Source organism: Staurois parvus, unplaced genomic scaffold (genome assembly GCF_062004578.1).
Source record: "Staurois parvus isolate SC_StPar_1 unplaced genomic scaffold, SC_StPar_1.0 ptg000177l, whole genome shotgun sequence".
In the NCBI taxonomy this organism is placed as follows: domain Eukaryota; kingdom Metazoa; phylum Chordata; class Amphibia; order Anura; family Ranidae; genus Staurois; species Staurois parvus.
In genome coordinates this window covers 8,010,517-8,038,411 of record NW_028317973.1, presented here as the reverse complement: position 1 = coordinate 8,038,411, position 27,895 = coordinate 8,010,517, and the positions used below count along the sequence as shown (strand labels likewise).

The following is a 27,895-nucleotide window of genomic DNA, read 5'->3' as shown; positions in this document are numbered from 1 at the left end:
GAAGCTCTCAATCAAGGCGGCCTTTCTGGTGGCGGTTATATCCGCAAAGAGTTTCTAAAATCGGGAACCTTGGCTGCAAAGAACCGTTTTTGATATTCTTCCCAGATCGAGTGGTCCTCATCCCTATGCTAGGTTCTAATCCTAAAGTGACCTCGGTCTTCCATGAAAACCAGGAGATTGTCAGGCCAACGTTTAGAGCAGAGGCCTTGAATTAAAATTTATGGAGGTGCAGTCAGCAAAATTTCCTTCCAGCAGAGGTCCAAATCTCAGCAGCGATATAACACATCACAGTCTCCCGGTACATTATGATCTTTAGTGTACCTTTCATACTGTAGTACCCTCTACATCACAGTCCCTTCTTAAAAGAAGTCCCACAGTGTCCTTTTTTCTCCTTCACATCACTGCCCACCTTTACACCACAATGCTCCTTAACAAAACAGTGTCTCCTAACACAACACAGCGCCCCTAACACAACACACCACCCCTTAATACAACACAGCGCCCCTAACATAACAGCACCCCTTAACATAACACAGAGCCCCTTAACATAACACAGTATCCCTTAACATAACAGAGGTCTTTGCATGTCGACTGGCTGGGTGGTCACCGGCTTCTGCCCCTCGGTCCCGATCTGCAACTCCTCACGCCCCGCCCACCGAGGGGCGATCCTTTCTGGACCACGGCAGTGCTGCTGCTGCGTGTCCTCTTCCGGGCCTCCCGTCTGGCTGCTGGTGTTGTCCTCGCAGTAGGTGGGGTGTGGGGGGCTGTGTGTTGGGACTGGGGGGCGGGAGCTGGTGATTTCCCAGCTTGTTGGTGTGTGGGGACTTCTGCTCTCTGCGGCTCGAGGTGGGAGGCAGGAGTCTTTTAATGTTGGTGGGCTGGGAGTTCACCCACTTGTTGACATGTTGAACTGGGCGGCTCCCTCCCCTTGGTCCCAATCTGCAGCTCCTCTGCTGTGGGGCTGGCATCGGTCGCTGGGTGGGGGGCCTGGGGGAGGGCAGTGGTGGTGGCATAGCTGCGGTCCAGACAGGACTTTCCCACTGGTTTTAGAGCCTTTGGAGTCAATGACATTCACCTCCTGGACGTAGGTGAGACCCTAAAGCTGTACTTGAAAGTCACAGCATCCTTCCATAGGTCAGACCATCTATTCATCTTTTTCCATGGGAAGAGTAAAGGTGACTGGGCTTCTCCCAGGCCAATCGCAGCATGGATTGTCCAGGCCATCTAAATGGCCTACAGAGCTAAGTCCCTGGCATGGTTCCTCCAGAGGCGGTTACTATACACTCAGCCAGAAGTGTCTACATCCCGGGTGGCTTTCTGGCATGTCGCCCCTGAAATGATCTGCAGAGCGGCCTCATGGTCCTCAATAAACACTTTTACAGCTCATTACTGTGTAGAGCCTGCTTCTTTATTCTCTGTTCATTTTGGTTTGAAAGTCCTGTATGTTGATGGAGCAAGTTAAAGTCTTTGTTTGAGTAACTGCCCACCTGTGTGTGTATGGATAGTTATTTCCCATACGTATGCTGCCATGGAGTCTGTCAGGAAAATAGAACATTTTCTACAAATACTTACTGTAATTTTCCTTTTCTGATGGACTCCATGGCAACAGGAGTACCCTCCCAATACCATTAGTAGGCTACTTATAGAACACAACCTCTGGCGAGGAGCAAAGATTTATGGGAGTGAGGTCCTATAGGAGAGGAGAGGGCAGGGCTAACCCATATGTACAGTATGCTACCATGGAGTCGATCAGGAAAGGAAAATGACGGTAAGTATTTAATAGCAATGTTATGTTTTTCCCAGAGTTTAGTGAATGAGGTGAAGCTCTGCTAACTTCTATTATCCAATGATCTGGAAGCAAAAATGCTGTTTTTTTTTTAATTCCTTGCCCGTGATTGATCATTCATTGCAAAGCAAAATTGCACCACATCACCAAGCTCTAGAGAAGATTCCCTTGCGAAGTGAGCAGCTATTTGCCTCAACTCCAAAGTGTCTATAAGAGGCAACTTCCTTCAAAGCAGAGCAGGCGCATTTTATTTATCTACTTCATGCCCTAGCCTAGGATCACTTATGTGCTTGCTAATTTGCGTTCACACATCACAAGTACAGCAGTCCATTCTTTGAATGGTGTGCTGTACCCATGAGAAACACTGGGAAAAAAGTCCCTGACCTTTTTTTAAAAAATTGGCTGCACAGAAGCACATTGTGCTGCTGCATGATGCGCTTGCAGATACCAATGCGTGGGGATGGTGTTACAAAATAATTGGGTCCTCCATGCATCTATTAAAGAGCAGCACTTTTCTGTGTTGGTGGGGAACGCACGTAATTATGCACGCATTCACGACCCACACTTGTGAACCTAGGCGTATACCACCTGCAGTATGACGTAAAATAGTACTACAAGTGTATGTCCTTAGTATACTTTTCCATTAGTTGTAGTGAATATTCACATTAGTGAAGTGCACCTTTTTGTAAGATGTGCTATACAGTGAAATGCAATGCTTTATAACGGGCATACAAAAAATAAAACATTTTTATTAACACTTATTGTGCAATTGAATGATTACCAGTTTACTTTTCAATTAAACATTCTCTTTCCCTGTCTCATAATAAACCCCTGTCTTATTGATATGTTTTTTTCTAGGATGAATTTGTTCTGAAAGTTTCAGCCATTGATGCAGACAGAGGAATTAATGATAAAATCCTATATTTCATCCAAAGTAAGTATGCTATCTCCCTGGAGGAAGTATTAGAGGTGTAAAATGAGTATAGATTTTTAATTTTGATTTCTTTTTACTTCAGGTTCCACAGTCAGTGATCTCTTCCGCATAGATCAATTAACAGGAGAAATTCATGTAAGTGGTGACATAGACAGAGAGGAATTAGTGAATAATGATGAGCAAGTTATACTGACTGTGATGGTAAGTATCACACTTGAATCCATCTGAAACTATAGAAAGTAGTTACAGGTACACCTTGCTAGTACCGGGTTGAATGACAGAACTGCAAGTCCCGACAGCCTTAGCGGCTGTGGGCTTGAAGTTTTCAGTGAACTATCACAGCGCTGTGGAGCGCCATGGTAGTTCATTGAAGCTTTCTGTCAGAATATCTACTTGCCCATACATCCTGTACGGCAAGCAGATATTCTGACAGGTCTGCAGGAGATCTTCATAGCAACAGCGCAATGCTTTCCAGGCTCCTGTAGAGAAAAATACCTGCAAAAAAATGTGCATTTGTTATTTTTGTCTAAAAGGTGAACTTGTCCTTTAATCCTTCGTGACATAGACTCAACAAGGTGTTGGAAACATTCCTCAGAGATTTTGGTCCATATTGACATGAGTTACTGTTGCCTTTCTATCATCTTGAACCAGTCTACCCATTCTCCTCTGACCTCTGACATCAACAAGACATTTTCGTCCACACAACTGCCGCTCACTGGATATTTTCTCTTTTTCCGACCATTCTCTGTAAACTCTAGAGATGGTTGTGCCTGAAAATCCCAGTAGATCAGCAATTTTTTAAATACTTAGACCAACCCGTTTGGCAACAACAACCATGCCATGTTCAAAGTCACTTAAATCCTATTTCTTCCCCATTATGATGCTCGGTTTGAACTTCAGCAAGTTGCCACCATGTGATTGGCTGAATTGAACAGGTGTACCTAATAAAGTGGCCAGAGAGTGTATACACTTTTGAGTACATACAGTAAATACATGCTTTTTATAAATCCATCTGTATATTAAAAGAAAATAGACAATTATTTGTTTTCCAGCATGCAAAGTGCATGTCATGTGATCGCCGTTCATACCAAAGTAATTCATGGACCTGCAGGTGGGAGTGTACAAAGCATTGTAGGAAGTGACGTTTGCTGCCGAGTGTCCTCGTTTCCAAGATTTCACAATCAGCAGGGTCAGATCGGCTGGCTGAGGAAGCCATTTTCAGGCAGAAGGAATGGGGGGCAAGGCTTTATATCTAGCAGTGGGATGATATAGGACATAAACTGCCTATGCCAACACGGATTCACTGTGGCTATGATTAACGCAGTCAGTTTATTATCAGGAGGAAGCTCAAAGGCAGGATCAACCAGGTAATTGAGAAGAGCAGTAGGCACTAATACAATAGTAGCCTCCCTAGCGGTCTGATTATGTCCATATTTCTGTGCTCAAAGCGGTACATTTTTTTGCATGGAAATATGTATTTTTTTATTGTAGGCCTGTAATTTTTAGGAATAACTCACTGAAATCTGTCCGAACAAGAGTCTAGTAAACATCCCGGGTATGTTAAAATTTGAAACACGAAATCATAAATTATAATTTAATAAATAAGCATACATTTAATTAAATAATATAATCAAACCAAAAACACTGAAATTTGAAATATAGTGCCAAGTTCGCACATCACTGAGCAAAGTCGCAAAATCGTTTTCAGTGTCTGATGACGAATTTCCCCACGAATCATTGTCACTCAATTCTGAAAGTGATTCTGATTTACTATCGCTGTTCTCTAGATGGTCTAAAACTGCTTTTGACCTAAAGGGACACTTTTTGGACGCCATGGACATTTCTCAGTTTCCAGGCAGAAAGAACAGTAAAACTGCAGGCAGGGCACATGACAAAGCACAAGGGACAAAATGTATGTGAAATGGTTTGATACAGTAATGTTTACTATGTGATTTTAGTGTATTTAGTGAATGTCACTTTTACAACTTTCAAATTTCCCGCCAGTTCCATCCCTGTACGTCCCAACGTCGCAGGGAACGGAACCCAGAAGACAGATGCCGGCATCCACCGGAGGACATTGCAGGGGACACTGCAGGAGGGACATCGCGGGAGTGAATAAGAGATCCCGGAGCAGCGCTGCAGGGTATTCCCGAGTGTAGCTCGGGGTTACTGCTTGTGCTGAAACTTTACCCCGAACTACACTCTGGAACAATGCCAGGGAGGTTAAAATGAAACAGCAAATTGAAATACATTAAAGAAACAGTGCAAAGCTTTTACATTTTTAGGTTTTCAGGCACTTTAACAAGTAAACGTATGGTTTTTTTTTACAAAAACTACATGGTGCAAAATCTGGTGCAGCTCTGCATAGAAACCAATAAGCTTCCAGGTTACATTGTCAAAGCTTAATGGAACAAGCTGAAGTTAGGAACTGATTGGCTATCATGCACAGCTGCACCACCTTCTGAGTGCTCCAGTTTTAGTTTTAGTTTAATTCTAACTCATAGAGTCATTACAACTAAATGTCAATATATACTACATACCATGAGCCAGATGGAAAGAGAGAATTAAAGGAGCCCAGTGTTGAAAATTGTCAAATCATTGAACACTAATTTCACTTTTTGCAACATGTTACACATTTAGGGTGTAACATGTAACATGTTGCTAAGCAAAGGTGAATTATACACCTTATTACCACTGACAGGTACCATGAATAACATTGATTATGTCATTAAAATGGAACCTGAAAGTGAGTGGGATATATTAAACAGTGAGTGAGCATGTTGTCCCTGAAGTTGATGTGTTGAAAAATGGCCAAGTGAAAGGATTTGAGGGATGTTTTCAGTCAGCAGTGGTCAGGACCTACCAAAAGTGGTCCATGGAAAGAAGACTAGTGAACTGGTGAAAGGGTCATGGGCAGCCAAGGCTCACTCATTATTATTATTGTTATTATACAGGATTTATATAGCACCAACAGCTTGCATAGCCTTTTACAGTTGATGTACGTGGGGAGCAGAGGCTGGCCCATGTAGTCCAATCAAATAGGAGAACTACTGTAGCCTAAATTGCTGAAAATGGTAATGCTGGTTCCGGTAAAAAGATGTCAGAACACATGGCATCAGTTTGCTGTGTATAGTGCTGCAAAGCCGAAGACCGGTCAGGGTGCCCACAGCCAAAAGTGCCTACAATAGGCAGGTGAGCAATAGAAATTTACAATTCTAAGCACTAACATACACTATATTGCCAAAAGTATTGTGAGGTCTGCCTTTAAACGCACGTGAACTTTATTGGCATCCCAGTCTTTATCCATAGGGTTCAATATTGACTTGACCCACCATTTGCAGCTACAACAGCTTCAACGCTTCTGGGAAGGCTGTCCACAAGGTTTAGGAGTGTGTCTATAGGACCGTTTGACCGTTCTTCCAGAAGCTCATTAGTCAGGTCAGGCACTGATGTTGGACGAGAAGGCCTGGCTAACAGTCTCCGCTCTAATTCATCCCAAAGGTGTTCTATTGGGTTGAGGTCAGGACTCTGTGCAGGCCAATCAAGTTTCTGCACCTCAAACTCGCTCATCCATGTCTTTTTGGACCTTGCTTTGTACACTGGGGTGCAGTCATGTTGGAACAGGAAGGGGCAATCCCCAAACTGTTCCCACAAAGTTGGGAGCATGAAATTGTCCAAAATGTCTTGGTATGCTGACGCATTAAGAGTTCCCTTCACTGGAACTAAGGGGCAAGCCCAACCCCTGAAAAACAACCCCTACACCATAATCCCCCTTCCAACAAACTGTATACTTGGCACAATGCAGTCAGGCAAGTACCATTCTCCTGGCAAACCGCCAAACCGAGACACGTCCATCAGATTGCTAGACAAAGAAGCATGATTCATTGCTCCAGAGAAGACGTCTCCACTGCTCTAGAGTTTAGTAGTATAGCGTGCTTTACACCCCTACATCCGACGCTTTGCATTGCACTTGGTAATGTAAGGCTTGGGTGCAGGTGCTCATCCATGGAAACCCATTCCATTAAGCTCTCTATGCACTGTTGTTGTGCTAATCTGAAGGCCACATGAAGTTTGGAGGTCTTTAGTTATTGACAGTTGGTGACTTCTGCGGACAACATGTGCTGACCCCACTCTGTCATTTTACATGGCCTACTACTTTGAGGCTGAGTTGCTGTTGTTTCCAGTTGCTACAACTTTGTTATAATACCACTAACAGTTAACCATGGAATATTCAGTAGCAAGAAAATTTCAGGGATGGACTTATTGCACAGGTGGCAACCTATCATGGTACCACGCTTGAATTCACTGAGCTCCTGAGAGCGACCTATTCTTTCACAAATGTTTGTAGAAGCAGTCTGCATGCCTAAGTGCTTGATTTGTTTACACCTGTGGCCATGGAGGTGATTGGAACACCTGAATCCAATGATTTGGAGGGGTTTCCCAATACTTTGGCAATATAGTGTATATTTATAATACATAAAAGTGCAGCGCTTAAAAAAGTGACAAATATTAATAAAGAAACAGTGAAGAGTGTATCAAAAGATAGTCCATCCAAAAATGAAAGAAAAGTCTCAGAGGTTGTGATGAAACAAAAATCCAAGGACAGTTGTTGTGTCACCAACCACTACTACAGAAAGCTTGCCAGAAAGGCATGACTCCCTGTTAAGAGTGGTAAGTCGTGCTTTGTTTAAACAATCCAGAAAGCTGGACACTCAAATCCTCCTTCAGATCTCCAAAAGAGCAGACAAAGGTCTTCCAACAATGGACCTTAACTGGGGTAGCTAAACTACTCAGGATGAGGTTTGGACTCGTAGTAGAAAACATGCAAAGAAAGAGCACTCCACATAGTGTAAAACCATAATCACAACATTTATTTAAAGTATGGCTGCACTCACATGTAAGCAAACATCATTAGGCATTGATTGGCAAAAAATCCAAATTTTCCAGTTTTCAAAATGGCCTCCGGCCGTTCGCACATGCACAACAGTGTGTGTGGATGGCTCCACCCTACGCGTTTCATCACAGGTAACATCATCAGGGGCATGCCCACATGCCTAACCACACTCTTTATATAGGACCTGAAGCCCCAGAGGATCACATTTGATTGGCCACACTTGGCAAATGAAGCAGGGAGTACACATGCAAAGTAATCAGGCTCTGGTCAACTGGGAACATCGCCATCTAGTGCCAGAAGATCAGATGGCGGTCCAAAAATTATAAAATTTTATATTAGTCCACCAAAGGTGTGCAAAAATGGAACATAACTCCACCCTGCGGTAACAATCAAAATTCATTGAAACTTTTATCAGTCAATAAACCAGCCTGCTGAAGATGACTACTAGAGCACCATCTAATGTTCTTATACAGAACCACAAGAAATTACAATGTTAAAATATAACAAAATAGAATTAAAAAATATATATAAATTGAGAAAGATCAAAAGATCAACAATAAAAATGACCCCTCCTTTTGTAAATGTCCAAGGGCATATACAGTATATTTTGGAAGATAATCCTCTGTGACTAAAGGATCAAACATATACAAATATATACATATATGTATAGTTAACTGTTATTAATAAGGCAGTTGATGTCCCACTCGATGTTAAGACCCCACGGTGAATAACTTAAGCCGATAAATCCAACTGGTCTCGGCTTTAGAGAGAGTTCTTTTTGCATTACTCCCTCACCCAGCCGGAATGGAATAAAGGTGGTACCTTCGGGGTTACTGTTATGTTTCAGGGAATAATGCTTGGATACACTGTGCTCCTTGAAACCCTTCTATGTTCGCAATATGTTTGCTTAAATTAACATGAAGGGCGCCTGTCGTACGCCCCACATTTTCTAAACCACATGGGCATTTCAACATATAAACCACGTGTCGGGTAGCACATGATATAAACGATCAAAATTTATATGTTGTGCCTGTCAATGTACCAGTAAATTCAGTTACTTTCCTACCCCTAAACGAGTTAACCTGGCAGGCTTTACACTTCATACAAAGGTGATAGCCCTCTAAATTGGCAAAAAACACAGGTCTAATGGATGGATCCATCACATTTGGTGCCACTTTATTCCTAAGATTCCCTGTACCCCTAAAGATGATAGAGGGATGTTCTGTTAAGATAGGACCCAAAATACAGTCATTCTTTATAACTGACCAGTGTTTACAATGTTCCTAACAACATAATGTTGGCTTGCAAAAGTAGTGAAAAAAGCTGTACCAAATCAATCATCGCCACCCTGAGCAGCCTCTGAGTCTTTGATCAAATTCTCACGGTTATATTGACCCATTTCACAGATTAACTTATCCAAGACATCCGCTTTATAACCTTTATCAAGAAATCTTGATTTTAATATGAAGGCTTCTCTTTCATATTCCTCCATAAAGGTACAATTACGCCTTAGGCGCAAAAATTGTCCCTTGGGTACTGCCGACAACCAAGAAGGGTGGTGGCAGGAATCCAGAGGAATATATCCATTCCTGTCTGTTTTTTTTAAAAAAGGTAAAAGTGGTGAGACTACCATTAACTATAGATATAGTAAAATCAAGGAAATAAACTGAATCTGAATTGAACTCATGAGTCAATACCTCTTTGATTGCCATTGAGGAAAGTTAGAAATGAGTCAAGAGATTCAACATCTCCCTCCCAAATAAAGAGGATATCGTTGAAAAAACATTTCCAAAATATTAATTCTGGTCTGCAATCCTGTAAAAGCCTCCTCCCACTCCACCAGGAAGAGGTTGGACATGCTGGGTGCGAATTTAGCCCCTATGGCCACACCCTTCCTTTGCAAATAACATGAACCGCCATACCAGAAGTAGTTATGGGTCATACAGAACTGAAAAAGATCCATAACAAAATCTCTCTGCAGTTCCGGGATAGATTCATCCTTACTCAGAAATGATTCTATTGCTTCAAGTCCTAATTGATGGGATATTGATGTGTACAAAGAAGCCACATCTGCAGTTACCAACAGACAATTTGGCTTCCAATCAATGTTCCCTATTATGTTAATGACATGTTTTGTGTCTTTTAAATATGAAGGGGTTTTCACCACCAACGGCTGCAGAGGGTTATCCATGCTTTTATGTATTTTTGGTATACAATATATTACAGGTAACCTTGGAGCAGAAGGTGTAAGGAAATCTTTTTCTTTTTTATACAAAATACTATCCTTATATCCCCTCTCAACTTCGACTCTCAGCTCTTTTTTATATTGTAATACATGGTTACTCCTAAGACCCATATAGGTGTCCTCATCCGATAACAATCTGGCCAACTCATTATCATACCAGGTTTTATCCAGTATAACAATCGCGCCACCTTTGTCGGTATTTATATCTGGTCATTTTGGAGAAAGCAAGAACATTCTTAAAAAGAAATTTGAGAGATTTGTAACATTATGAACTGACTTCAAACAGGAAAATGAATGAATTGAGTTCCGGTATACAGTACTGGTTTAGATTACATAGATAATGTAGATTATAGCATCTCTTCATCATGCATGTTTTAAATCCTGCTGCCATTTTTTATTTTTGGCATAACAAGATTTATGAAAATATGTGCACTGTCGACTTACCCTTTACCTCTAATCTTTTCATACATCGAGTCCAATCCACCTCTTTAGCATTGTGTATTCATTTTCCTCTTTTCTCCAATCATTCATTATCAAGTAATCAATTTCTCATTGCATTTTCCCTACATAAGCATTTTCTATTACTTGTTGCGTAGTATGGGTGTCTGCTCATAATATCCTCCCCTGGTCAGTGCCAAATGCCTACTCTGCCCCTTTATTATTTAAAGGTTTATTTACTAAAGGCAAATGGGCTGTTCGCTTTGCAAGGGAAGGTGTACTTTGCAAGGGATTTTTGCAATGGGTATTCTTTCCAAAAGGAAATGTTACCACATTCACTTAGCTCTGAGTAAAATTCCCTTGAAAAGTGTAACTTTACTTGTCATTGGTAAATAAACCCCATTGTGTCCAATGTTTTTCCAATGTTTTTCTTCATTCTAGATTGCTAGCTCAAATTGGGAGGTTTTGTTTTCCCATTTTTATTATCTTTGAGCTTGTCATTGTCTGAAGTCTGTAATTCCCACTTTTTTTACTTTTGTACAGCATTGCCTAATATAAATATATGACATGAATAATAATCCTTTAGTTACAAGGTTTCCGCTTCATGTTATGCCATACCTGTTATATTTGTTAAACTCATAAGCAAATATAAAAATACACATCATTTAAAAAAATCAATGCAAACATTTCTTGTGGTTTTGTATAAATTATTCAGATTCATCTTTTTAGAACATGTGGGTTCTGTATTTAAGGAAATGTTGCTTTTTTTAAAAATAAATTTTGGAAGGTTAAATATCTAATAAAGTTCTAGAGTATTTATTTAGCAGATAAGCTGCACTACATTTTAATGTGTTGCATGGCTTTATATATTTTTTCTTTTGAAAATTCTGTTTATTAATTTTCAAAAACAAAATCACAAAACAGAGCCTTCTGGGCATTCCCAGGCTCAATTTAACAGAGCACTCAGTTGCCTAACACTAAACAAGGGGTACACTCAATCACCATGTAAGAATACTCGCAGTTGTAACAATCAAAAGATCCAGGGTTCATAGAAATGAAAGATCAGAACATGAGAAACACCCTCCATAATATACTCCACATCAATGGCTACACAGTCTGAATGACAGGAGTCATCCCAAAACATACACAGTTACAAACCGGTCAATCAGCATTGCTTTATATTTGAATGGCTATTTTGTTCTTCTACTTTCTACAGGCACAAGAACAGAATTTAAATATACATGGACAAAATGCAACCTCAACTACAACTGCTACAATACGTGTGATAGATATAAATGATAATAAACCCGAGTTTTACAACTGTGAGGTAACTGCCTGTAATTTCAAAACTGACCGTGAGACAAATTTCTATGGAGAAATAGAAGAACATTCATCTGTCCGAGTACCGGTGGCAAATCTCACTATCACTGCTAATGACCCTGATAAGGTACTCAGCTTCCTGCCGCATGGCCGCACATCCCATAATGTTGATGTTTATTATTAGTTGACTTATTTAATAAGGTGAAGTAAAGAACAGTAATACAGCTTTCAATTACCCCTTCTTAATCCCACATGCACATCCACTGTTGAATGTATGATTTGTGAACTGATCAATGTTGCTTCTTGGGCCTGTATAAGCAGCCACTCAAGCGAACTGGCATAGAATTTTGCAGTCTGGTCCCACTAGATGACCACGAGAGACTGACATTGTCTTTAAAGGGGAACTTTACTCATAACAAGTTGATAAAAAAATAATTTTCTTTAGCAAGGAACATACATTTCATATTAATAATTATGCTACCAAAATTAGTGTGTGCTGTAAATTGCCTCCAGCTGGAGGCTACCATGTTGCTGAAGCCCAGAGTCCTGAGCAGCAGTAATCTTTAGGCTGTCAACAGATCGGCCTCTACAAATTTGGCACAGTACCTTAAACTAGAGAACAACTGAGCTTCTGCAGAGCAGGGTGAGACAGTGTATTACTGGATTTTAAACTGTATAAGCACTTATTTTTAATGTTTTACATAGCTGTACATGCAAAAGGGGCCAGCATGAAGCTGTCTACCAGGACTTAATTTTCTGTCTAAAATTCCACGGTAAAGACAAAACCGTCTACCACGAGCATTTAATGGAGGCATTCGTTCCTCAACATGTTGCATTTGTGATCCAAAGTAGCTTGTACTATGTATTTAAAGTGATACTAAATCTTAATGTTTTTATTGAAATAAAAAAAATGTTATGCTTACCTACTCTGTGCAAGGGTATTGCACAGAACAGTGGATTACCTCATTTCTTTAGTCCCCCTCCGGTGCTGTCTCCTCCTGCTTCCTGCGGGTGCTCCCACCTGTGTGGGTGCACTTCTGAGCCAGGCTGCGTGTATCCATAGACACACACAGTGCAGTTTAGCACCACCCCTGCTCACAGAATTTGACTGACAGCAGCGGGAGCCTATGGCTCCTTTGAGAAGAGGAAGAGAAAGCAGTGGAGCATCACACTGTTCCATTTTTTTGCAAACAAGCTTTATCTGAAGTGTACAAACAGACACTTCATTCATATCACTGCACAGAGGGACGGTGCTCTGCCTTCTGTGTATTGATATGTGGGACTGAGCAGAGTGGTGCAATATTATGCAAACATGTCACATAATATCACACTCTTCTGCAAGGCAGTGTAATCCTGTGTCCTGGTCTAAACATGACACACAGAAAGCTACTGTTTTCTCTGTGACATTGCAGTTACCTGCTTTTATCTATGAAGGCAAACGCAGATAACTGCACCTAGTGTGAATGGGCCCTGAGTCACATTTCACTGTCAGAAATTTCCTGGTTGCTGGTCAAAGCTCTCTGCTTTAAAAATCCATGATTGGGTTAAAAATAATTACAAATGTTGCCATGAGGTGAAGTTTGATTATGTTACATAACCATGCTGCTTTAGTCTGTTTTGTGTAGAATGGATATACAGAAAAGTTTGCAACTAAAGTTGGCCATACACCTGCAGATTTTCTCCTTTCAGCCTGTAGGATCGATGAATCTTCTGCCGCAGGCAGTGTATTTTGGCAGCTGCATTGGATGCAGGCGCTGTTCAGATGACAGTTTTACATCTGACTCCTCCAGTTTTGCAATTCAGATGGTCAATCAGGGACTGGACAAATGTTGCTCCATGTTTGAGCAGCTTAAAGTGGTTGTAAACCCTTACATATACCCAGTGATGTGACTGGCCTCAAGTTATACACTGATTAAACAAATCAGATACAACATAGGTTGTACCTTTTTAATCTGCAGCACTTTTCTCTACATCCATTCAAAGTCCAGAATTTATAAAGCTTTTCTGAGCTGTTAGAAAAAAGTGGGCGGGGAGCTGAAATTACACACTGAAGAGCTCAGTGAGGAGAGCTGAGGAAGAAGGCAACAGACAGAAATGACACTTCGTGCTTTGAATAGAGCAGGGGTAGGCAACCTGAGAGCCGCAGGACTACAAGTTCCATCATGCCTCTGCAAGTCATAGCTGTGTCAGTTTTGTAATCTTTGCAATGCCTCATGGGAAATGTAGTTCCACAACAGCTAGAGAGCCACAAGTTGCCTACCCCTGGAATAGAGACAAGTACACACTATAGAGGAACATGCTTTGTTCATATTTCATCCTGAGGTTTACACTTTAAGTATATTTCAGGATCTATACAGTATCTGGGGATTTATACATTAAACAGGAGAGTTATTATAAATAGGAAGCATCATTTATTAATTCCCCTTCAGCTGCTCTAAAATAGTACTGTGACAGAATAAAACCTGTTCCTGACCACTTCTGTTTTGAATGAACTTAATGAACTTCTGTCTTATATTCAGTGGTAAATATGTTGTAGACATGTGCAAAGCTGTTGCAGCTTGCTGCCCAGGATTAAAGGTGCAGGAGTTGCAAATAGACATGAAAAGTGACATAGGCTCCCTCTGTATTTAGGAGGAACTGTGCAAGACAATCGATCTGCAGTGTAAAATGTCCATTTTTGACATGATGTAGACAAGCTTGCAAATACTAAGCATTACATCACTACTTGTTACATGTTCTTCATCGAAAAATATACTCATCTAATAAAGTCATTATTGTATATGGACACTGCTGAAAAAAAAGAGAACTAACTTTTCATCAGTGCTTTCATAACATAGAAAAATAAAACAGTAATTAGACCGAACTTACCACCTCCTGCCTATTTTCAAGTTGTAGAAGACAGCAGAGGTGGATGGGGCAACAATGGGATCCCTGGTTTCCCAAAATCCTATTACAACAGATAGGACCCCTAAAAAAAATGAAAAAAAAAAAATAAAGTATATGTAAACCCAATAAATAAAATCTTACATAGGTGAAGGTGTTCTGTACAGTAGTTTTGCAGAGGTATTGGCTGATAAGAGTATATTGAGAAAACATTACAGATTACACAGGTCACAGGGCAAAACCCGATTTCTGGTTGGATCAACAGGTATTTGCACTTATCAAAGAGATACAATAAAACAATGAATTTGTATATTTACCTAAACAGAAGGGAGCAAGTATCAGACATTCTTTTCAAGAAAAGGATTTACATATACTTTAATATTTTCAGCTTCTTTTTTTGCTGTCAGTGGCAGCACAAGTGCTCAAGCACCCCAGGTTAAGTAACGTCTTCAATACCACATACATCTGTACACTTTTTTCATAAGCTACATAGATTGTTAAAGGGCTACTAGTAATAAAACTGAGCAAAAATAACATACGACCGGTAAATTTAAGTTCAACTTTATTATTATTTTTTTCTTCTTTTTTTATGGGTTGAACTGGATGGACTTTTAATGCATGTTTCCAACCTATGTAACCTAGTAATTATTTAACAATTTATTTTGTACTTTTTAAAAATTATTCTAATTTATATATTTTCAGGATCAGAATGGTGCCTTCAACCTGTATTTAAGTGGAAAAGATGCTGACTGTTTTACAGTATCTCCAACTCGAGTGACTAACACTGGTCTAATTCAGATTCTGGTTAAAAACTCTGTGGCTATTGACTACGAAATAGTTCATGTGATGCATGTAGAGGTATGATAATTAATAAAAAAATGTAATTATCTGTTTGTTTTTTTTAATTATTGTTCAACATGATGTATGATAATCCAACAACAAGGAGATATTTCTTCTTAAAGGACAAGTTCACCTTTAAGAACATGTTATATGTTCCACCTGTTTTTAGGGTGGAACATGTAACATGTTCCCAATGCTGCAGCCACTACCTGATCCCCCCCCCCCGCCATGATAGAAGCACGAGGATAAGTTCCCCGTATCAGCTGTCACTTTTAAAAACAGCGCGGCCATGCGGGGCTCTGCCCACACGGCTGTGACATTCATTCACTGTATTCTGTGAATGAATGAACTTCAAGTCCCAACAGTCTTAGCAGCTGTCAGCTTGTAGCACCCACCACAGTGCTGTGGAGTGCTGTGGTAGTTCCTTGATTCTTCCGGTCAGTATATCTGCTTGCTCGTACATCCCATATGGGCAAGCAGATATACTGACAGGTCTGTAGGAGACCTACATCGCAATCTGATCGCTGGTGCAATGTTTTACAGGCTTGTGCAACAAAAATAAATACATGCACATTTTTTTAACCTGCAAAAAAATGTGCATTTGTTATTTTTTGTCAAAAGGTAAACTTATCCTTTAAGTATATATTATTCACACCATTTAGTGGAAACCATAAAACCTCTTTATGGTTCTCCAACTGCTGCCATGAACTCTTAAAATGTTCTACCACTAGGAAAGAAATGTTTGTGTCACTCAATCAAGTGCCTTATGTGTCTTCTGCAGGTTAAAGTTGAAGGATGAAATAATAAAGCAATTAATCTCTGTTTTAATGGGTGCTTTGCACCTGTGCACATGTAATATGCCATGCACTGCAGTAAGGGTTTGTTTTTTTACTAAGGCTGGAGCGTGCAGAATCTGGTGCAACTGTGCATGGAAACCAGTCAGCTTTCAGGTTTTATTGTCAAAGCGTAATTGAACAAGCTGAAGTTAGAAGCTGATAGGCTACCATGCACAGCTGCACCAGATTCTAAATGTACCTGTTTTAGTAAATCTACCCCTATGCCACTGCTTTGAATGTAATACAGATGTACCAAAACACAGATAAAACCAGACGAGGACCTTTATTTTTTACGTACCTGCGTGTTGTGGTGTGCTGTCACGATTGTGTGTTTAGTCGTCTTTGCATAGTGTATTGGGGTGCTAATTAAAGTGAATGACATTGAAACATACTGCCGGTTGTGTGTTGCAGTAATGCATGGTCAAATGAAGTTTTGACCAAACTCATCATTAAAATAAACACAAATTTCTTGCTTTACAAAAATCAAATAAACACCTATCAGCGAGAGCAAAAATCATTTTTTTGGAAATTTTTTTAATTAAGTTTATCATTTGTAAAAAGAAAATTAACTCTCTCTCATTTGTTAAAAAAGTGCCCTCAGGCTAAGAAGCCTAGATCACTTCTCTGGCTACCAGTCAGTACTTCAGAAAGTATACTGTTTTAAACAGCAGTATAATAGGATGATCAAAAGTTAGGTACCATATACATACAGTAGATATTGACAAACTATACATACTGTAGAAACAATAGTCTGGTAACAATCCATGGTAATAATGTTTTCATTAGGTTGATCTTTAATATTCAAAAACATTCAAGAAAAAAATGTTCCCCTTCAAGCGGATAAAAAATTATTTAACATTAGAAGTCAAATGATACATAAATCATTACAGGTACTTATATAGCACTGTCAATTTATGCAGCGCTTTACGTGTGTGTGTATATATATACAGATATATATTGTACATTCACATCAGCCCCTAACCCTCAAGGGGCACACAATCTAAGGTCCCAGCTCACATTCACACATACACATACTAGGGTCAATTTAGACAGGAACCAATTAACCTACCAACATGTCTTTGGAGTGTGGGAGGAAATTGGAGTACCTGGAGGAAACCCACTCAGACAGAGACAGAACATGCAAACTCCAGGCAGGTGGTGCTGTAGTTGGGATTCAAACCAATGACCCTAGTACTGCCAGGGGGAAGTCCTAACAATTTAGCCACTGTGCTGCCCGCAAATCACTTTTGTTAAATGAATTTCAAATATTATTAATGAGAACCTTTTATGTTTTCCCAGGCTGATAGCTATATTATCTGAGCCTGAAAGAGTCAAAATATTGGCATGCTCAGTTATATTGATGCTGAATAAAGCATAGGCACTTTGAAACCTGAAATGACATAAGCAAACTACATTACCCCTAATAATTGCAAAAGAAATAAATGATCAAAACTGTTATTAAGCAATGTAGTCCTGCATAAATGGCATACTTTTATTTGATACCAATTAAACAGATTCATTGTTTTTACCTTTATCTACATTAGATTGTGGCTAATGACACAGGAAATCCACTTGATTGCTGCTCAACGGCTTATGTGACCATCCAGCTGATAGACATTAATGATCACATTCCAGAATTTCCTGCTTCATTGTATGAGCTTGAGGTTGAAGAGCACTGTGCAAATGGTACCAGTCTAGGAATAATTCAGGTAAATAAAATGAACTTTATCTTGATCATATAGAGTTACATTATGATCCTTTCTTAGTTTGGTCATACTCCCTAGTTACATTTGTTTGTTCATTCTTTGTAGTACATCTAATTACATGTTATTACTATTATTATTAATAATAATATTATACAGGGTTTATATAGTGCCCACAGTTTGCTCAGCACTTTGCAATATGAAGGGAGATGGTACACTTACAAGACAAGAGAGTTAGGAGGGCCCTTCTCTTGTGAGCTTACAATCTAAATGAGAAGAGTAAGAGATACAAAACGTAATAACTGTGTGAAGATGAGTTGATGGAGAAAGTAAAAGTTCAATTGCTAGGTATTGTCTTTTTATCTTTTCTTTTTTGAAACATGATCCAGTGGAATGAATTACCTAAATGCCTTGCACTCTATCAATAATACAAAAACAAAAAAACAAATTTAAAGTGTATGTGTGGGCAAGCTAATAAAAAGCATATTCAGCAGATCTTGGTAATACATGCACAGTTCTGCATGTTGTGTTCCTTAAAAATGCTGCAAATACAGAAAAATACCTGTTGATCTTGCAAGAAATTCAGTGAGCTTTAACCACTTGCCGCCCAGCCTATGGTCAAATGACGGCCGGGCGAACACTTCGTCCCTCCTGGAGGGCGTCATATGATGTCCTTCCCGGATCGCGCTTTGCGCATGCCCACATGGCCGCGCTGTGGTGAGATCTGTCACCGGCTGTGTACCTCGGACACAGCCGATGACAGATCTGTGTACCGGCCCCACTGCCAGTACCATGTGACCTGCTATGACCAATCACAGCAGGTCACATGACAGTTGTATACAATGGATGGCTTCCTTTCATGCCATCCATTGTATACAAGTGTGTCTAGCTGTGAATGGTCACAGCGATCACATGCACAGGCTGGGCCAATCACAGCCCATCTGTGTCATGTGATTAGCTGTGGCCAATTGCAGCTAATCACAACAAAAAAACCTAAATGAATCGATTTCATTCAGTTAAATGCTTGCTTATAGCAAAAGAATACTTTGCTATAAGTGATCAATTTGTGTAACAAAAAAAAAAAATACCGATCACTTCACCAAAGTAGTACAATGTTACTGGTCATAGTGCTATATGAAAAAAAAATGTAAAAAAATCAGTGTCCCTGATCATTGCCACACCAGTTATATGCTGACTATGTACTGCACTGGTGACAGCATGTAAAAAAAAAATTGTGAAAACATTTTTTTTAATTTCTTCATTTTCTGAAAAATTATGACAAAAAAATTACAACTTCAAAAAACTTGCCATGCCTCTTATGAAATATGTCGGACTGTCTACTTTGCAAAAAGGGGAATATCTGTACTGTTCTGACATTTTTGGGCCTCAAGAAATTAGATTGGCTGTCAGTACTTCAGGATTGATCAATTTTCAGATATATCCCATAGTTTGTGAACTCTATAACTTTCCTACAGACTAAATAATAAATACTGATTTGGGTTATTTTCACCAAAGACATGTAGCAGAATACATCTTGGCCTAAATTTATTAAGAACAATTATTTATTTGCAAACTTTTATAACCAGAACAAAGAAAAACGTGTTTATTTTCTAAATTTTCGGTCTTTTTTCGTTAATTTAGCAAAAAATAAAAACCCCAGTGGTGATTAAATACCACCAAAAGAAAGCTCTAGTTGTGTGAACAAAATGATAAAGTTTTATTTTGGGTACAGCGTTACATGACCGCGCAATTGTCATTCAAAGTGTGAGAGCGCTGAAACCTGAAAATTGGCCTGGGCAGGAAGGGGGTAAATGTGCCCAGTATTGAAGTTGTTAAACTTCCGGTTGTGTGCTTCCAAAACTTCCTCTGTTAGGGCTCTTGCACATAATAATTTACTGATATGTATCCACAGAATCTTGGTGGCAGATCCTGAGAAAAAAATGCAAGTTATGTTCTGTAAAGAGCTTGTGCACACATGCATACAGGTGTGTAAATATGCATGTGTATACATGCATAATATTCTTCATCCTGCCAATGTTTCAATTTACGCATATATGCGTGGATGTTCTTGTATACTGTATATGTGTAACAATGAAAATCTGCTCCACTCGGGCCCCCACATCACCATGAGCCCTATTACAGCCACATAGACTGTGATGGTAGTAGTTTTGCCACTGCAAATAAAGACACCCTTACATTTTATGTATGTGAATATAAATAGAATGTATTTGCCTGCAGCAAATACTTTTAATTTTTGTCATTTAATACATCAGGGGTGAATGGGAATTGTAACCTCATAAAATCATAAAAGCTTTAAATTACATTGATACCTGCTGGTAAGCTTGGGTGTTAGTTGTGGTATTTTAGATTAAATGGAGTATATTTTGTTGATAAAATTTACAAATGTAAATGGTTATCTGCAAGAATGTTTTCCAACATTTGCTAATACATATCTAAATAAAAAAAAAATGTTAATATATTGCAGATTGCAGTTCTCAGATGCGATTGCTGCATTAGTTTCCTTGTTTCCTAATCCTGCAAATAACACACTTCCTATCCTAGGTTGCCTACACTCTATTGCTCCACTGTATGTATAGAGGTTTCCATGGGTATTGTTTTCAGAAAGGACTATAAACATGTTTTCTGCTCTTCATCTCTATTATATGGGGAGGGAAGAGTTAGTAGTTAACAGAAGATAGCATGGAAAGAAGATAACATTGTTTAATATTTCTGATCAGCTTGCGGGAAGTGTCAGGGAAATTGCATTTCTTTGCAATTGCAAGATCAGCAGGTAGTTTCTGCACTTGCTGAATAATTAAAACTCATGCAGCCACGCATCTACGGACCGATAAGCTGCAATGTATTACATTTCTTAGGTTTTTAACTAAAAGATCGACTGTTAATGGTTGACTGTGTGCACCTCTTAATGTGTAAATAAATAATTATTCATCTCATTAAAGTCTTTTGTTTCAGGCAACAGACCTTGACTCTGGGATATATGGATTAATTACATATGGCTTGCTACCACCTTCCATGTGAGTATGAACAGTGATTCATACCTATTTATGGTCAAAGAAGGTAACTTTTCCCCACATATTAGAAACCCATATATCTTTACATAAATAGCAGAAGTATACTTTAGCCTCTCACTTTCTGTAGTACCTTTATTTTACAGTGTTAGAACAAGAAAACCATCAGTCTCCAATCAGAATGCAAGGTGAAATCTTTTAACATACAGTAGATGTTGAACTAGAAGCAACAATGTATGAAGAGATTCAGGTGCCCCACAAAAAAACCATAAACAAAAAAATCAATAATATACAAAAATATTATTATTCGCATGATTGTACAACAACACCCTAACCCAAATTTAAAAACAATTAAAATTATATTAGAGCAGAATTGTATCTGAGCACCACAAACTAAAAGCTCTTGGCCTCACCACTGTTCAGACCTCCACCCCATCTAACATCCATCTAACCCCATCAAACATCCCTCACACAGTAGCCCCCTCAACACTCCACTCCTTCGACCCCACCACCACTGAGGAGGTCACCAAGGTCTTCTCTGAAGCCTGCCTTACCACCTGCCCCCTCGACCCTGTCCCCTCACAACTCCTACGATTTCCCTCCTCCTCCATCCTACGCTCCCTCACCCACATCTTTAATCTCTCCCTCTGTTCTGGCACATTCCCCTCCCCTCTGAAGCACGCACACATCACTCCCATACTTAAAAAGCCCTCCCTGGACCCCACCGACCTGAACAACCTTAGACCCATCTCCCTGCTGCCATTTACATCCAAACTCCTTGAGCGCTTAGTCTATACTCGCCTAAGCTCCCACCTCAACGACAACAACCTCCTCGACCCCCTACAGTCTTTCTTCCGTCCCCTACACTCCACCGAACATGCCTTACTCAAATGACCTGATAACCACCAAAGCTAATGGCCACTACTCAGTGCTCCTACTCCTCGACCTCTCCGCGGCATTCGACACAGTCGGCCACCCTCTTCTCCTCAAGAAACGACACCCCCTTGGCCTCAGAGACTCCGCTCTCTCCTGGCTCTCATCCTACCTATCACAACGCTCCTTCAGCGTTACCTATAACACTACCACCTCCCCCCCACTCCCCCTCTCTGTTGGGGTCCCTCAAGGCTCTGTCCTCGGGCCCGTTCTCTTCTCCACCTACACCTCCTCCCTTGGCCAACTGAGGCTTCAGCTACCACCTCTATGCCGACGACACGCAAATCTATCTCTCGACCCCTCGCCTCACCCCTTCAGTCTCTGCCCGAATCACCAGCCTACTGAACGACATATCAGATTGGATGTCGCTCCACTTCCTTAAACTGAACCTCTCCAAAACCGAGTTTCTTGTCTTCCCCCCAGCCCACGCACCCCCCCCCCCCACTGACTTCTCCATCACGACCAACCATGCCACCATTAAGCCCACCCCGCAAGCCAGAGTACTTGGTGTCATACTAGACTCCAATCTATCCTTCCAGTCCCAGGTTCAATCGCTAGCAAACTCATGCAGACTCCACCTCCGCAACATTGCCAAAATACGCCCATTCCTAACCCCAGAAACTACTTAGCAGCTCATCCAGTCCCTCATCATATCACGACTCGATTACTACAACTCCCTCCTCACTGGCCTACCTCACAACAGGCTATCCCCACTTAAGTCGATCCTGAATACGGCGGCCAGACTCATTCACCTTACCAACCGCTCCGTTTCCGCCACCCCCCTCTGCCAATCCCTCCACTGGCTTCCGATTGCCCAACGGATCAAATTCAAACTGCTAACACTGACGTACAAAGCTGTCCATAATTCTGCCCCAAACTACATCATCAACCTAATATCCAAATACCACTCCATCCCCCAAAGCTTTTCCTCTCGTACCACTATCCCCTCCCTCCTAGATTGTAAGCTCCAAGGAGCAGGGCCTTCGAACCCCTCGTGTATCGCACTGTATTGTTATTGTACTGTCTCATGTATTGTCCCCCATTGTAATGTACAGCGCTGAGCGAACTGTTGGCGCTATATAAATACTGTATAATAATAATAATAACTCTATATAATTCATTTTTAAAATTTAGAGCAAACTCACCCATCCACCGATGTCACCATGCTTTATTGTGTTGAGAAATCACTTTGAAAAACATTCCATAGCATTTCTAGTTGCGGCCTTCCTGAGTAAGGGCAGATGATTTATGTAGCATTTACATCATGGAATCCATCTGTTTTTAGCTCAGGCATGCAGGCATGCTTAGCTAAGAAAATCCCCCCTTCAGATGAAAGAAAAAAATGCCAATGAAAATCATGGGATGTATGACATCATTTTGGCCTAGAGCAGAAACCAGAAAGCAATTGAAGAAATATTAAGAAAATGTTTAAAACAAGTAAATATGATATAGCTTCCTATACATTTACTAAGAATAGCAGCATAAGGATTAGAAATAGTAAATGTTGATGAAGATACAGTAGTTTAGTTCCACCTAACATCCCAGGGGAGGAATGGATGAGTAGAATTACAAACTCACTAACAGCCAAAACAATATGATAAAACGACTGCACTTCAATTAAAATATTGTAATCTATAAATGCATGCAATAATATAGGTTATATTGGGCAAAAAAAAAAAAATTATATATATATATATATATATACATACATACATACATACACATTGCTCAAAAAAATTAAAGGAACACCTTTTAATCAGAGTATAGCATCCAGTCAACTAAACTCCTGGGATATTGATCTGGTCTGTTAAGTAGCAGCGGGGGTTGTTAATCAGTTTAAGCTGCTTTGGTGTTAATGAAATTAACAGGTGCACTAAATGGGCAACAATGAGATGACCTCCAAAACAGGAATGGGTTTAAAGGTGGAGGCCACTGACATTTTTTCCCCTACTAATTTTTTCTGACTGTTTTTCACTAGTTTTGCATATGGCTAGGGTCAGTGTCACTACTGGTAGCGTGAGGTGATACCTGGACCCTACAGAGGTAGCACAGGCAGTCCAACTACTCCAGGATGGCACATCAATACATGCCATTGCCAGAACGTTTGCTGTATCTCCCAGCACAGTCAAAGCGCATGCAGGAGATTCCAGAAGACAGTTACTCTAGGAGAGCTGGACAGGACCGTAGAAGGTCCTTAACCCATCAGAAGAACCGGTATCTGCTCCTTTGTGCAAGGAGGAACAGGATGAGCACTGGCAGAGCCCTACAAAATGACCTCCAGCAGGCCACTGGTGTGAATGTCTTTGACCAAACAATCAGAAACAGACTTCATGAGGGTGGCCAGAGGGCCCCGCGTATTCTAGCGGGCCCTGTACTTACAGTCTGGCACCATAGAGCTTGATTTGGCATTTGCCATTGAACACCAGACTGCAAGCAGTTCCTGAAGGATGAAGGAATTGACACCATTGATTTGCCCCCACACTCGCCTGACCTAAATCCAATAGAACCTCTGGGATATCATGTTTCGGTCCATCCGACGTCACCGTCACCTTACAAACTAATGAGTACCATTTAAGTTGCAGCAATGAAATTTCAGCAAAATGGACTAGCCTGCTGCATAATTTTTTCACTTTGATTTTCGGGGTGTCTTTGAATTCAGTCCTCTGTAGGTTGATATTTTCCATTTCCATCAAATGATGGGGCATCGTTACGTTCCTAACACATTACACGGTCCATATCAGTATAGATATCCAGCATGATATTTTTCCCCATTGAGATCTGATGTGTTTTCAAAGTGTTCCTTTAATTTTTTTGAGTAGTGTACATACAGGCGTACCTCAGTTTACGAACGCCTCAGTTAACGTAATTTTCGGTTTACGAATGAAAATCCATTGAAATATTGGCTCAGTTTACAAATTTTTTTTGCAAAACGAATGGATTAATTGGTTTTCAATGCATTTACAAATTTTTTTAATCATGTCCCTGTACAGTACTATGCCTTTAAAGTGCACTTTATAAAGAGTTTTGAACAGGTAAGACTTTTTTTTTTACTTTTTTCTGACCTCCGGAATGGCTTAATTGGTTTTCAATGCATTTACGATTTTTTTTAAATCATGTCCCTGTACAGTATTTATGCCTTTAAAGTGCACATTATAAAGAGTTTTGAACAGATAAGACTTTTTTTTACTTTATTCTGACCTCCGGAATGGATTATTTGTTTTTCATTGCATTTATGAATTAATTTTTAATCATGTCCCTGTACTTACATATATACACTCTCTGGTACTTTATTTGGTACATCTGTTCAGGTGCTTGGTAACACGAATTGCTAATCAGCCAATCACATGGCAATAACTCAATGCATTTAGGAATCTAGACTTGGTGACGACGACTTGCTGAAGTTCAAACCAAGCATCAAAATGGGGAAGAAAGGGGATTTAAGTGACTTTGAATGGTTGTTGGTGCCAGATGGGCTGGTCTGAGTATTTCAAAAACTGCTGATCTACTGGGATTTTCACGAAACAACCATCTCTAGGGTTTACAGAGAATGGTCCCAAAAAAGAGAAAATCTCCAGTGGGCTGCAGTTGTGTGGATGAAAATGCCTTGTTGATGTCAGAGGTTAGAGGAGAATGGGCAGACTGGTTCAAGATGATAGAAAGGCAACAGTAACTGAAATAACCACTCGTTACAACCAAGATATGCAGAATACCATCTCTGAAAGCAAAACGTGTCGAACCTTGAAGCAGATGGGCTACAGCAGCAGAAGACCACTCCGGGTGCCACTCCTGTCAGCTAAGAACAGGAAACTGAGGCTACGACTTGCACATGCTCACCAAAATTGGACAATAGAGGACTGGAAAAACGTTACCTGGTCTGATGAGTCTCAATTTCAGTTGCGACATTCAGATGGTAGGGTCAGAATTTGGTGTAAACAACATGAAAGCATGGATCCACCCTTTCACTCAATAAATCACTCGGCAACCTATAACCTAAAATTATTCTAACGGTGAATCCCAAATATGTAACCCAAGAAAAAGTCAAACTTTCACCCTTGAAAGCAAATATTAATAAAGAAGCCTTTTCCTTCACCTCAAATTAAAGTCCACAAATTAATGTCCAAAAATTGGTGTCCAAAAAATTATTAGTGTCTAAAAAATTGGTTTTAGTGTCCAAAGAAATTTATAATCCACCAAAAATATCTTAATCCTGTGTATCCAATTTTATTATTCCAACATTCCGGACAACGTAATATCTAGAAAAAATAAAACTAAAATAGCGTATTACCTTCCAATAAATATATATATAACCTTCACATAAATGTATATACTTTTAAACAAATAAGTATATACTATATCTGTGCAAAAATATATGTGCAAAAATAACTATAGATTAAACTGTGAGTAACACGTGAATCATGCAAAATCACTCTGTGTACACTCCAATAAAGTAATAAAAGGTGAAAAATTGTGTACACTCCAAAACAGCAATAAAAATAAATAAATATATTAATAAAAATTAAATGAAATAAATAAAATAAAATAAATAAAGTGAAAACTCCGTGACCACCTCTAAATGGCAAGAATGCATACAATTTCCCTCATGGAGTAAAATCAAGCTTTAAGGGATATTCTGATGTTTTTAGTAGTCACTTCCAAGCTTTCTTTCACTGTAAATAGGGTACACCTTCACTTCTCCATAATCCTCATAAAGATAGAAAAGACCCATGTAGCATATAGTATTGAGTATAAAAACATTTAATGCAGCGTCTTACATTAGGGACTTGTGATATTCAGCATAGGTTCCCATGAACCAGCCATAGCAACTTCCTTATCTCAAAAACACTTTTCCAGTCAACAAATTGGCCGCGCCGCCACTTCCGGTTTTGCGTAATACGTCAGACGTCACGTCCCCTGACGCGTCTCGTCACTTCCGGACTTCTGAAGGGATCTCACTTGGAGGAGTGAGAATTCTGAGGAAGACTCCATCTTCAAGCAGACGGCCATAGGTAATGCTTACATGTGATGCGGAGCCCTCATAGTTTTAAGAACTGAAATCCTGTGAATAAAAGTGACAAGCCAGAGACAGTGAGTTTTGAGAGGAAAGATCTAGATGATGTTGGACATCCTCCAGCCAGTAAACTCTCTTTCTTTCTGCAACTTCTAATGCAAGCTCACACTGTGCAGTGAAATCAAAGTAAGCAATTTCAACACAGGGGAGGAGCCTGTACAATTGTGAAAATCGGAATGTAAAGCTAGAATTCAGCTTCAATGAATACCCCAAGTTTTCCTTCAGGGCAACCAACTTTAATGGTTCATTCACCGCACAAGAGATAAAACGATATTGAAAGTTCTTATTCACCAAATGGCAAGTTACATTCATCTAAATGTTTTCTTCAGTAAAGGGTTGATCACCGTCCCTACTTGATCCTAATACAATGGGTTGTAGCCATAAATACCCAGTTACTATCCTTAAGATGGACAGTTTTTAGCTCAAATTATGTTTTCTAAAGATTATTTAAATCCCATATCTATACTAATTTTCCTAATTAGTCCCCCAACAGGGGTTTAAAATATAAAGTATTATCCAGCCGGGGGAACTGAAGGCACACTTAAAGTGCAGGGCATTTTGGACCCTTCCACTGGGGCTGCGTCACCATAATACTCCACAATGTAATGTTTCAAAAAGCATCATAACACAATGCTCAAAAAGTAAAGCTGGGGTGGACCTCCGATAGGGAAGCACTGGGGACGGGAGTTTCAAGCCAGGAGTTGAACACAAACCTAGACACACACAACCTTATCTTTTAAGCAGTACAAGTAAATCATGTAGCATCTCTGGCAAACCTTCTAAAGCTGCTTTTTTGCCTAAGCCTACTTTTATAGTGTCATTGTCGAACGGCTTCCTGTTCCTAGATTCCACACCCTGAGTTCACTTCAATGTAATGAAAAAGCTAGAGTGGGTGAGTATGCTTATCACACTCTTGATAGGCACCTGTGAAGCTAGGCTTCCTGGTCACTTGTACATGAAAGAAGGTACTCTGCTTCTTCTAATCA

General features: G+C 39.9%; 1 protein-coding gene across 1 annotated transcript in view; it reads left to right on the top strand.

The window, feature by feature from the left end:
- LOC149462316 (cadherin-related family member 2-like) overlaps window positions 1-27,895 on the top strand; it is a 140,158-nt gene that overhangs the window by 54,879 nt on the left and 57,384 nt on the right. The window contains exons 9-14 of the mRNA XM_089677134.1: window positions 2,645-2,720; window positions 2,803-2,921; window positions 11,514-11,744; window positions 15,203-15,358; window positions 17,721-17,885; window positions 20,853-20,914. Coding sequence (XP_089533260.1) covers window positions 2,645-2,720; window positions 2,803-2,921; window positions 11,514-11,744; window positions 15,203-15,358; window positions 17,721-17,885; window positions 20,853-20,914 — 809 coding nt within the window. The remainder of the gene's footprint in view (window positions 1-2,644; window positions 2,721-2,802; window positions 2,922-11,513; window positions 11,745-15,202; window positions 15,359-17,720; window positions 17,886-20,852; window positions 20,915-27,895) is intronic.